The 12,091-nt window shown below is 47.1% G+C and overlaps 2 protein-coding genes and 1 long non-coding RNA gene across 4 annotated transcripts in view; 2 read left to right on the top strand and 1 right to left on the bottom strand.

Moving 5' to 3' along the window:
- The window catches only part of LOC135366881 (uncharacterized), a 48,042-nt gene that overhangs the window by 30,154 nt on the left and 5,797 nt on the right, over window positions 1-12,091 (bottom strand). Inside the window, exon 1 of one of the 2 annotated variants that reach the window (XR_010414304.1) lies at window positions 5,187-5,267. The exons of the other annotated variant lie outside the window; for it this stretch is intronic. This is a non-coding gene — a long non-coding RNA (uncharacterized LOC135366881). Of the gene's footprint in view, window positions 1-5,186; window positions 5,268-12,091 lie in introns of those variants that run through there. 2 annotated transcript variants of the gene reach the window in all.
- LOC135366120 (cuticle protein 10.9-like) lies at window positions 2,289-3,491 on the top strand. The gene is made up of 3 exons (XM_064598773.1): window positions 2,289-2,384; window positions 2,472-2,519; window positions 2,885-3,491. The coding sequence occupies exons 1-3, from the start codon at window positions 2,373-2,375 to the stop codon at window positions 3,293-3,295; spliced, it is 471 nt and encodes a 156-aa protein (XP_064454843.1). The 5' UTR covers window positions 2,289-2,372; the 3' UTR covers window positions 3,296-3,491.
- On the top strand, window positions 5,701-11,671 carry LOC135366327 (uncharacterized). Its single transcript, XM_064598998.1, has 7 exons — window positions 5,701-5,747; window positions 5,817-5,864; window positions 6,658-7,204; window positions 9,320-9,342; window positions 10,095-10,199; window positions 10,265-10,312; window positions 10,976-11,671. The coding sequence occupies exons 1-7, from the start codon at window positions 5,736-5,738 to the stop codon at window positions 11,471-11,473; spliced, it is 1,281 nt and encodes a 426-aa protein (XP_064455068.1). The 5' UTR covers window positions 5,701-5,735; the 3' UTR covers window positions 11,474-11,671.

Below are 12,091 nucleotides of genomic sequence, written 5' to 3'. Positions count from 1 at the left end.
AATGTGTGGAGGAAGGGATAAGGGATGACGTTTCGAGAGCATGTTCTTCTTCGGATGTGTGTGACAGAACGAGGAATCCTCGTGTGACACATTGTACATCCTGCCCAGCCCTCTAGCGGCCTGACACGTGATCCGCGTAAACTAGGGCGACGTGTGACATCACCTGTCGACACGTCACCGACTCCTGTCTATACGAAAAAAGTCCGCGCTGGCCCTGTGGCAAGACGAGCCCTGAAATACCGAATCGATTAATGGCGCCCCTGTTACATCCTCTGCTTGCCAACTGAACATCCATTGCTTCTGTACCGGTGGCACACGGCTCTTTATGCAGGGTGCTGTGAGAACTAAAGGCTTCTTGCGATCCTTTGACCCGTTGATGGACCATGCTCCGCGTGGACGTACATCACAGAGGCAGTCGGTATTCCTCTGGCTGCGGTTGAATGTTGCACGAACTTCGCTGGTGTTGTTTAAAATGGGCCTCCCAGATACGCCAATCTGCCCGACTTACAATGTAGAAGCGGATACGCATCGCCTCTTCATCATCTGCCAGTGCTAGGGGAAACACCATACTGCACTCCGGCATCACCTCGTTCATCTGGGGTATCATAAACTCTCGATGTCAACATTATTTGGCCCACCCAACACACTGACGCGACTGCAGCGCTGTTCAAGTTACTCAGAGAAGCTGAGCCCCTTGGTAAGCTGTGATGGCTCCCTCCAGCAGCAACGAACAGTAAGGGAATAGTAACAATTACCCAAGCCACACAACATCTTGGCCCAATACTGGACCAATATTGGCGATCTCAGCCCCATATTGGAGCAGGATTGGACCCATATTGGCAATCTCAGCCCCATATTGAACCAATATTGGTCCAATATTGGCAATCTCAGCCCTATATTGAACCATGATTGGACCAGTATTGGCAATCTCAACCCCATATTGAACCAAGATTGGACCAATATTCGCAATTTCAGCCCATACTGGACCAACATTGGAACAAATTTGACAATCTCAGCCCCATATTGGACCAAGATTGGACCAATATTGGCAATCTCAGCTCCATATTGGACCTATATTGGCAATCTCAGCCCCTTATTGGACCAAGGTTGGACCAATATTGTGTCAAGATTATGTGGTGTTTGGGGTAGAGTTACGCATCAGGAGGTTATCATTATAGAGGGAACAGCAAGCCGACTCATGTATGGCTAACCCCCTTCATTATGCCTCCCTTCATCATGTTTCAGTCTTATGTCGGTGCAGTTCCCTTAGAAGTCGGCGCAGGACGCACATTCCCCCAGAGCGTTAGTAGCGATGTTGCCCAGGGAGGGGGGGGGGGCGATATGTTTATTAAGAAAAAGAACGGAAAGGTCAGCCAGACGATGGTCGGCTTGCTATTTCAAACCAGCTCTGTAAGGCCGAAAACGACGATCTCTTTCAGAAGTACCACCACAATAACCATGCCCCCCCCCCTTCCTTTGGAGAGATTGATGTCCAACATGAAAATGCGCCAGGCTATTGCCGTTTGACGATTCGGCTTGAATCGCGAGCAGTGCCGTCTCGTCACCTTCCCCATGATACCTTGCTACTGAAGCACCTGCTACTCGTTTTACTTTTCACGAAGATTTATAGCTGCCAAAGCTGTCAGTATAGGCAGCAGTGTTGTTTAAAATTGCAGGTTTGCTAAGGCATGCTAAAATTGGGTAATAAACGGTAGTTAATAAGCAATGTTCCACGAGGATACACATCTCATATGTGAGCGAATGAATTTTTTTTTCTTTCTGTTTATGAGGTGCGAAAATGTTGTATTGAACGAATGGCTTGGGTCGTAAATGCAGCCGTTGACTTGTATAGAGTATAATTGGGGCATGATTGATCACTCAGTGTAACGAGGAAGTACCCCGTGCAATTTCATATCCGTTTTATAAAAAGTTAGTGACATCTGCACAAAAAAATAAAATGCGCTGAAAGAAAACGTTTCCACGGTCGGACATCGTGCGCAACGACCTTGTATGTTACGACAGCCTTCGCCTTGTTGAGAGAAGATACTCTGGATGCGTCGAAATAACTTCAAAAGGTGTCTGGCAGATTGTAACGCCCAGATCTCAAGGTTATATTCCCGGTTTGCTAGCGCTCCGTTATCCTAAGCCCCCCCGCATAACGGTCGACACGTTCTATGACGAAATACGTACATTCCTCTTATCACTGGCCACATACATAATTTAAGTTCGAGCATCCTCCGCTGCGAAAAAATTTTTAGAAAAAAGTGAGAGGGCATCGTGTGGTCGAGTATAAAAAGGAGCAGTGAAGACCCCCACAACACACTTTCGAGCATTCAGACACAAGTGGTAGCTCACTTACTTCCAACAGCACCATGTACGCAAAGGTAATGCCTTGTTACGCTTCCCGCTTCTGGTGTAGTTGGTGAGATGATCACACTTATGTATGAGTAATATTTTAATTTTGAATGCAGGTGATCCTAGTTTGCCTCTTCGCGGTTGCTGCCGCTCAGGTTGAAGACGTAAGTTGCAATTATGTTTGAAACCATGCTAAGCCTTCGCCGATCGAATATGTGAAATTATTTCCGTTTGGAGAAAAAAAAATTCTGATAATTTCGTGATGAAAAAAATAAGCCGTTAGTACATTTTTCATTTAGGAGACTGAATATAAAAAATTATGCCGGTAGTAACCAAAATCCATTCAGATGAACACGAAAATCTTGTAAAAATAAGTGTTATACGAGAGAATACCAGAAACCTCATCTAAAAGTCACACGTGAACGGGGCCGAAAAAAATTTTTCGCGTCTCGACTATTTTCGAAGCTTCTCGAAATGTTCTTGTCGGATGCTCGGACGCTCCCTCATCGTGATGCTTCTTCTCTTTCAGCCACCCCAGCCATACAGCTTCAACGTTGACAGCACAGACGAGTTTGGCAACCGTCTGATTCAGTCCGAGTCCGGAGACGCCAACAACGCCAAGACCGGAACCTATGGCTACCAGGCTGCTGACGGAACCTACCGTAAGGTGACCTACGTTGCCGACGCTGACGGTTTCCGTGCCACCGTGGAAACCAACGAGCCAGGAACCAAGTCTGAGAACCCAGCTGATGTCCAGGTCAACGCCAACCCACAGGAGAACCCAGCCCCAGTCGCTAAGCCAGTCGTTGTCGCTGCCAAGCCAGTCCACGTAGCCCACGTCGTTGCTGCTCACCCTGTTGTCCACGCTGTCCACGCAGTGCCCGTTGCTTACCACCACGCTCCCGTAGCTTACACCCTTGGCAAGGCTTCCAGGCGCTAGGCGATGAAGTATTTCCACAACTAAGTGTTCACTTTGTGTTCTGGTATTCCGTGCTTCTTGCTCTTAGGATTAGGATCGTCCCCACGTGTTCTCAAAAAGGCGTCTAGTCCCTCTTTCTCTCTCATGTGCTTTGCCACCTTCTGAACTGCTCTTGTGTATATTTGTACAAAAATTAAAACAAATTTGTGCGACCAAATCTTGTGGTTCTTGACGATTCTTTGGTAATGTACTCAGACTTGAGAACGGACTGGAGTATCGCTGAAGTACGGATTTCAAGACGGCACGGGCTGGTCGTTTCAACGGACACTGCTTGCTTCTGAATTACCGAGCTGTTGAAACACAAAAAGTAATGCTTCGCACAAGGAAATGGTATTACTTATGGTATGTCGTGGCGATCAACGATTTCTTTGGCGAGGTTACGAAATTCATTAATTCCTAGTGGATTGCGCAACAAAACGGAATCTAAAGCGAGATGTTCCTGGCACAAGCGCTTCAAATGTGAAAGAGTTCTTATCGAATTCTAAAAGGCAACTTTTTGAATTTTAAGAAATGGTGTGTTGTCACGGTCACAACTCACAAGTGTAAAAAGTGTATTAAGTGTTAAATTTACTTATTATTTGTAAAGCCATTACTTATACAAGTATCAACAGTGACCTAACGATAACATTCAACAATGATGGTAGCCCACTTTAGAAATCCTCCTATACGAACTACCACCTAAAACCACGACCTCTCTCGCGCTTTCTCACTGACGGAGTTGCCTGCCGTGACATCCATGGTGGCGTCAGAGCCACATGAGTCTCGGTATTGCCGGTGCCCGTTTTCTACACCTCAATTACCTCCTTTGCAGTAAAACTTGGAGTGCAGGTTTGTAGTTTGAGATCGATGCAAGTCACTACATTTTTTACATTTATCCGGAATGTCTTGAGACGAAGAGTCACAGCACCTTTAAGACTGACAAGCGTAGTAAAACCTGTTCAGAATATCTTATTGACGAAAGTGGGCTCCAAATTAAGTGCTTGACCTAATTACACTTTTTCTTTTAACTAAAAACATAACAATGAAACGAATACATCGACAACGTAAGTGTTCTCCATTAAAAATAGCTCTACAACTATATACAGATATGCACAATCTACCATTCGTATGGAGGGAGGTACACATATCAGGCAAGAGTCGATTGAAAAGTAGGTTTTGATTATGATTATTCACACCATTTACAGCGTCGGCATTCCTTGTTAAAAAACGAGGTTCCTCAGAGCAACAACAGAGCTTTATTGGTTTCCCTCTGCCTCAACTGCTACCCGGGTTCTGAGCACGAGGTTCGGTACCTGTTGAATATCCCAAAGAAGACGACAGCTCATTACGTCATCGCTCGCGTCACCATTCGTGGTCGCTACCGCGCGACCATAGCTCGTTCATTCCTTCTCTTGCTCTCGGCGAATAAACGTCGTGTCATCATCCCTGATCGCTGTCCTGTCTTCCACAGTACCTGCTTCGTCGTACACCCGTATCCATTAGAGTCACAAAATACTAAAGTGGCAATATACCGTTACAAGCACCTGCAAGCGTTACAAGCAATATATCGTCACAAGCTCAAGGTCGTGGGTTCGATCCCGGCCGAGGGCGGTAGCAACGCGGGGGAGGTAAACATTGCCTCCAGCACCGTGTGTCGGAGATTTTGGGGGCACGTCAAAACAACGCAAGGTGGTCCAAATTACCAGCAGTCCTACACTGCGGGACAGTCCTACAGCCCTACATGTCGACAGTCTGCGCAGACAAACCTTACGTGTAGCATCACAGTACTGTTGTTATTATTACTGTTATTAAGCACCATACCAAAAAAGGATATTGTCTATTTTTGATACGTCTCGCGGAACGCTATACTCACCCCTGCAAAGTCATGAGAAAAGTCGATGACAGTGGTAGAGCTCCGTGGCGAAGGGGTGATCCATTAGACCGCTGACTTTTCTCGTTCTGTTCTATCAAATGGTTCAGACGATGCGTAGCCGAAAGAACGTCTGTACGATCTAAGCTGCGTCTATTATCTAAGGATCTTGTCTACGTCCTCCACGGGACACTATCGGAACAGCCTTCACCTTGCCGTCTGACCAGAAAGAAACTGAGATGCACTCCAGATACCTTCAACACTGCATAATACAACGCCCTCCCGTCAAGGTTATCCTTCTTGTTTTTTTTTAATGCTCCCGTTATCTGTGTTATTCCTAGCATAGCCGATGACATATGCTAGCGGTGCTATGACATTCCTCTCATCACTAACAAATTAAACGAAAAGGCCCGCGATTTTTTTTTTGCCACATACAAATGTGCGAGAGGGATGTTGTGATGGACTATAAAAAGGCGACAGTCTTCTCTACCTTACTGCACATCTCTGTAAGGACTCCTCCAGGCAGAAGAAGCGTCTATTTTTACCAGAATAATGTATGCCAAGGTATGTGAAATGTCTGACTGTCCAATTCCCAACATCTAGCCCCTAAATTGCCTATTGTTCCTATCGTAGGCTCTTCTAGTATGCCTCTTCGCTGTGGCTCTGGCCCAGGAGGAATATGTAAGTCGCCACCTCACACTCAACTTTTGGGTAATTCTACAGTTATTGCGTGTACAAAAAATTACATAATTTTTGGGAAGAGTGTTGCCTAGTTTGATGACAAGAACTCAATATTCCATTTGGTGCAACTCTAGAGACTTGCTTGATATATTTTCTCCATAAGGCGTTTGTTACTACTCGTAGCATCGAGATGTTGGTGAATGTTAGGGCGACTGTTATCATCCCGAATACTCCAGAAGATTTGTGCTACAAAGGGTTGTTACTGCCAGAAAACTTTTCCCGAATTTTTCCCGATTAAAGCGCGCCATTTCCAAACAACGAGCGATTGCAGTCGTCTCCTGACCTCTCCTCCACATTTCATAACTCTCGTGTCCGTCGTCTCGCCTATTGACTGCAAATCGCATGATCCTAGGGGCCTCCTTACATTGTGCTTGCACACGGCTCGCAGGAAAGAGCGTCGGTAAATGATAGACGAACAATGCAGTGAACGGTGACGTCTTTGGTGGCGTAATGGGCCACGTCGGTGGCAGGGTTGAGTTTCTCCGCACGACACAATTGCCGCCGCACGCCGTGGCTCGTCCACAGACGTATCATATTCCAAAAATTTCGTTCCCTTGGCGAATCTTTAGGAACATTTCTTCTGTCAAACAAAAACGAGCTCCACGACCATTGTGATGCCGTTGCTCGAAAGAGTATTACTGCTAGTTTAGTTTGCATGAATGTCTTAAACCATTAATATCAGTGTGCCTTCTCAAACGTCACGTTCCCTGCTCATACATGCTTCTTTTCATAGCCCCCTCAGCCATACGCCTTCAACTTCGACAGCACCGATGAGTTCGGGACGCGACAGTTCCATTCCGAGTCCAGCGATGAAGGCAACAGGAAGACTGGCTCGTACGGCTACCTCGATGCCAACGGTGTCCAGCGTACCGTAAACTACGTCGCTGACGAAAACGGCTTCCGTGCTTCCGTCGACACCAACGAGCCAGGAACAAAGGCCGAGAGCCCAGCTGATGTTGAGCTCAACGCCAACCCACTGCCCAACCCAGTCCCAGTTGCCAAGGCAGTTGTTGCCAAGCCTGTTGCCGTTGCGGCCAGGCCTGTTCATCCAGTAGCCCACGTTGTTGCCGCTCAACCACTTGTTCACACCACCCATGTCGTTGCCGCCCGGCCAGTTGTCCATGCTGCCCACGTTGTTGCTGCTCATCCAGCTGTCCAGGCCGTCCACGCTCCCGTAGCCCTGCACAGCGGCTTACCGGTCTCTGTGGCTCATGTAGCTTCTCCAACCGTTGCTTTCCAACATGCCCCAGTGGCTTACTCTCTAAGCAGGGTGTCCAGAAGCTAGACGATGCTACCTTGTCAGTGTCCCACTGCCTTCAATGTTCCGCGTCTGTTCGTGCCTTGCTTCGGCAAGGTAATAACCCGGTCCCTTCGCCTTTGTTGTTCAACTAACCAAGTTTGTTCCGATGTTTGAAGCCTATGACGTACATGTTTGTGGAATGTTGTGTTGAAATAAAATGTGAGAACCGCTTTGTTCGATACTGTAGAATATTATTTGTACGTAGATGTAGGCGACACTGTTGACTCTGTACTGAACAGAACTGCAGCAGAATGTGTGTTGTGGTATTACTGTAGCTATTTTGTCTGCACGCATCCAGCTGCAATCCAGCTGAAGTGGTTTGCTCCATTGCTTCAACGCCTCCTGGATATTTAAAGTTTATGGTTTCGACGTGTAAAGACGCTCACTCTAGATGACCGGCAGTTTCGGCTGGATCCGTGAGGTTCACGTGTCTCTATACTTCTGTCAAAAAGCCCGAAACCACGCTTTTGCTTGACTTTTGTCTTTGTTCGAAATGACATCTAGAAACGTGCTTTACCCTGAACTCAGTCACTTGAGCGTGTTAGAACTGATTTGTTCCTCCTTACGGTAATAGAAAAAGTTATTGGTATGCTGGTCTTGGGTTGGGGCGCCCTGCACGCGGTGTGCTATATGCACACACTTGTACCCGCAGACCTAACTGCATATCAGTGCGCGTTCAGTGGGCGAGAGACACGCAGGCGTTCAATTAAAAATGTCGAGAGCTATTCGATACTGATGATACGAATTGCAGATCAACTGATGGTTCATTTTAAATAAGCTTTTAGGCCACTCAGGCTAAAGAGTAGAAGGCGTGAGACTTGATATGCGGGCAGCAAGTCTAGGTCTCTAGGGACTGACTTTCCTTGTTTTATTCAACCTCTATCTACCCATCCATCAATTTCTAACGAGCGTTCCCTTAATCTATTTTGATTTAGCCCTCTGTGGTCACAGTAGGCCGCATGCGAAACTCCCGCGCGTGTCCATACCCTTTAGCTCCGCATGCACCTGATGCCTGTATAGTTCCTCGCGAAGACCTTTAGTCGTCTGCGTCGCTGTACTTGATTGAGAGTGAAGTCTGATAGAAACCTCGTGGTGAAACAAGTTTCAGAATTTACATAGTTAGCGGACGATGCTTTATATACGTTCGTTCCAGACAAGTAGTCTATTTTCTGTCTCGCTATCACATGGACACCAGCTAGATGACAGGCTAGATATCTTAGGCGCCATCCATTCCAGCTGGAAACACCTAACGCGCAACATGAAACTCATTTGGCAGCACGGACAGTTTCAAGAACTCGTAGCTGGGTCACCAGATGGACTGACCATGTTGAACAGCAACTGAGTGGCTTTTAATGGCGATCTCCTTAGGGCAGCTCCATATAATTGTGGTCTCCAGAGCCCTGCGCTGAATACCAGTACGAGCAACAACAACAAATAAATTAATGATAATGAATGGGTACCAGTACGAATAAATGCACTGGAGCTGATTTTTCGTGTTAGCGCCGCGAAGCAACTCTGGCTATGAGCGGACTGCAGATGTGGACAGATGGAGAGAGGAATAGGGACGTCAGTATGCGTCCTTAGTCAACTTCAGGGGCAACTGTGCTGACATCCGTTTGGAAAGTCTGAAGGAAGACCCAGGGAAAACGTCGGAACACCACAGCCGGCGGTAGGATTTGAACACACCATCTCCCAGTCTTCAGCACGACCTTGGGGCTACCAGCAACGAGCGGACGCTTTCGTCCACTCAGCGGTCACGTGACCGCACTTATTGGAAGCTGTGTGTGCTGTTACCGCTGAAAACATGGAGAAAATGGAAGACAATACTTAACACCGGGCCCCTTCCTTGAGACAAGCAGAGCATTCAAAAAGCCTTCGACACAGACCCCCCCTTTTTTTTTTCAAGAGAAAAGCTTTCTGTTAAAAACAGGTTCACGGCAATTTTATGTGTGGCGACGTTTTCTAGCGACACTACAAATTCACCTAGCGACATCTGGTGACTTTCTGAGGCCTCAAGAGCGAGTTCTCTGCTTCGGCAGCAATGCCTATGTCATGCGTACCAATGTTTCACTCTTCGTAATCATTCTAAATGCAGGATTTGCATCACCAGCCGAGCGGGTTAAGGCGTCCCGCCCGTTGTGGTAGCCAAGATCGTGCTGAAGGCTGGGAGGTGTTGGGTTCGACTCCTACCACCGGCTGCGCTGTCTGAGATTTTCCCTTGGTTTTCCGATGACTTTTCAGACGAATGCCGGCACAGTTCCCCCTTAAGTCGGCCCGCAGGCCACATACATACCTCCCTGCCTCACACTCCTTCCTGCTGTCCTCTCTCCATCTGTCCAAATCTGTACGCCGCTCATAGCCACAGTTGCTTCGCGGAGCTAACACGGAATACAAAAAAAAAAAACATTTTGCACCATAACAAGCAGTTCCGGCAAGGAAGGAAATCAAGAAAAAAACAATGGCCGGTGTCATTGCACTCGGGCAAGTCGGCGACGCAATAGTTCATTGCCGTATCACGTTGGATCCGCACAAACGACGTAGGCGATGAGTATCTTACAAGGGCGTCCGTACGCTCAAGGGTTACGTTTACCTTTCCAGGGAAACAGAGTACATTCGCCACCTCGCTCTGCTATACAGCAACCTTCGCCTTGCTGTCTAGCCAACAGATCAGATGTTCTCTAAGTGCCTTCGATGCTCCAAGCAAACTCCCGCCCACCTGTCAAGGTTGTTTGTCGATAGTCCCGTTATATGCGTTACGCTCCGCATAACTGATTGCCCGTCCTAATGATGAAATCTTCCAATTACCACGAACTAAAAACAAAGTTTGACGTTTTCTGCAAATCTAAAATGTCCTAGGGCATGGACGCTAGACTATAAAAAGGCGCCAGACCAATCTATCTCACAGCAGATCTCTCGAAGGACTGGTCCAGGTTGAAGTGGCATCTTTTATTCTCGGCGTCATAATGTTCTCTAAGGTATGTGCGCAAAGCGGTCGAGCTCCAGACATGTATCTCTCAATGTCTTGGTCTATTCTACGCAGGTTCTTCTCGTTTGCCTCTTCGCTGTCGCTGCGGCTCAGGTGGAAGGTGTAAGTACTTTTTAAAGTTACACTACTGCCTGGTTTGGATGAACGAGATAAAAAACTATGTTTTACTAGAAAGCATGTTATAGATTGTTTCATGACGTTACAACCTATTTTTTGTTGTTGTTGGTTCCCGGGCATTCTCTGCTTTTAAACGTGGCTTTGGGGATGAATGGTAGTGGTTTAGCCTGCAGACGTAAAGATTAGAAGCATTTTCTCCGTTTAAGGTAATGTTGTCAAAAATACATTTTTGCTTAAAGCAAGGCAGATTAGATCAGATACATAAAAATATAAGGACCTTAGCATAGACACGTCAGGAAAAACAAAGGTAAAATTTGAAGAAGCACTTCGTTCAGTCTAAATGGTGAGAGTAAAAACGATTGATGAAACAGATGCGTAAATAAAAATATGAAGATGGTACTTTTATAAATGTATAAAGACGTAAACATTGTGCCCATACGAAGTCGCATGTAATGGGGCCTGGTGCGGGCAAAAGTAATCTACGTCCAGGTTACTGTATCGTCTGCTCGCGCTCAAATTTGTCTAGTAATACAAAACTGTAAGCTATGAATCCTGTTTTCTATCCCGTTACAGGTGCCAAGCTATAAGCTTGTGCACGCTCTCAAGTACTACGGGGCTCGTTGACCAGTATTTTCTTTTCATTCACAGCCTCCTCAGCCATACGCTTTCAACTACGACAGCACAGACGAGTTCGGCACCCGGCTTTTCCATAGCGAGTCCGGTGATGAGGGCAACAGGAAGACTGGCTCGTACGGCTACCTCGATGCTAACGGCGTCCAACGTACCGTCAACTACGTCGCTGACGAAAACGGTTTCCGTGCCACCGTCGACACCAACGAGCCAGGAACCAAGGCCGAGAACCCAGCTGATGTCCAGTTCAACGCAAACCCACTGCCGAACCCAGAGCCAGCTAAGGCTGTCGCTGCTGTCGCCAGACCAGTAGCCCATGTAGTTGCTGCTCAACCGGTTGTTCATGCTGCCCATGTCGTCGCTGCCCAGCCAGTTGTCCACGCTGTTCACGCTGTCCACGCACCCGTGGCTGTGCACGGAGCTGTGCCAGTTTCTCTGGGTCATGTAGCTGCTCCAACATATGCATTCCATCATGCTCCACTGACTTACACCTTCGGCAGGGCTTCCAGCCGCTAGGCCTCCTAGTTTAATGTCTTTCCGTTTATGTTTGCCTTTCCTTCTGCAGATGAGTCTTCAATGGATTCTCTGTGACATGTGACGAGCTTTTTGCGGATTGTTTCATCAAGACGATATGAGCGTCCATACGTTTCTGCTGTTCCTCTCAGTGTTGTCTGTACAAATGTGTGGCGAAATAAAATGTTTATGTTATGTTATTACAAACGATGCGTACGTTTCGAGTCACACGCACTCGCATACATGAACAAGTGATTGCAGCTTTAGTCACAGCAAGGGTCCTAGGGTTTAATTCGTGGCTTTATGTCGCGAGACGACAGCGACGCCACAGTGATCGGTCCATGGGCTAGTTTTGCCCACTTGAGGCAATCCTTTATTTAGTACATTAATTAGCGTAGTTCTGAGCGTACGTTTGGGTTCTTTATTTAGCGAATGCACCGTATTTAAGGCCCGGAAAACACTGATTGCGACACTGGGCGAAGCAGAGGACGACGTGAGGTGAAGATCTACATGTTGAATGGTGAATCCCTCTTCTGGTGGCGTGTTGAACTGAAAGTCATGTCCTCCTTATCGCTAGACCTTGATGAATGTCATCATATCATCAGTACGATGTTCACGTTG

This window comes from Ornithodoros turicata, chromosome 8, assembly GCF_037126465.1.
Source record: "Ornithodoros turicata isolate Travis chromosome 8, ASM3712646v1, whole genome shotgun sequence".
In the NCBI taxonomy this organism is placed as follows: domain Eukaryota; kingdom Metazoa; phylum Arthropoda; class Arachnida; order Ixodida; family Argasidae; genus Ornithodoros; species Ornithodoros turicata.
This window is presented reverse-complemented; position numbering and strand designations above follow the sequence as displayed.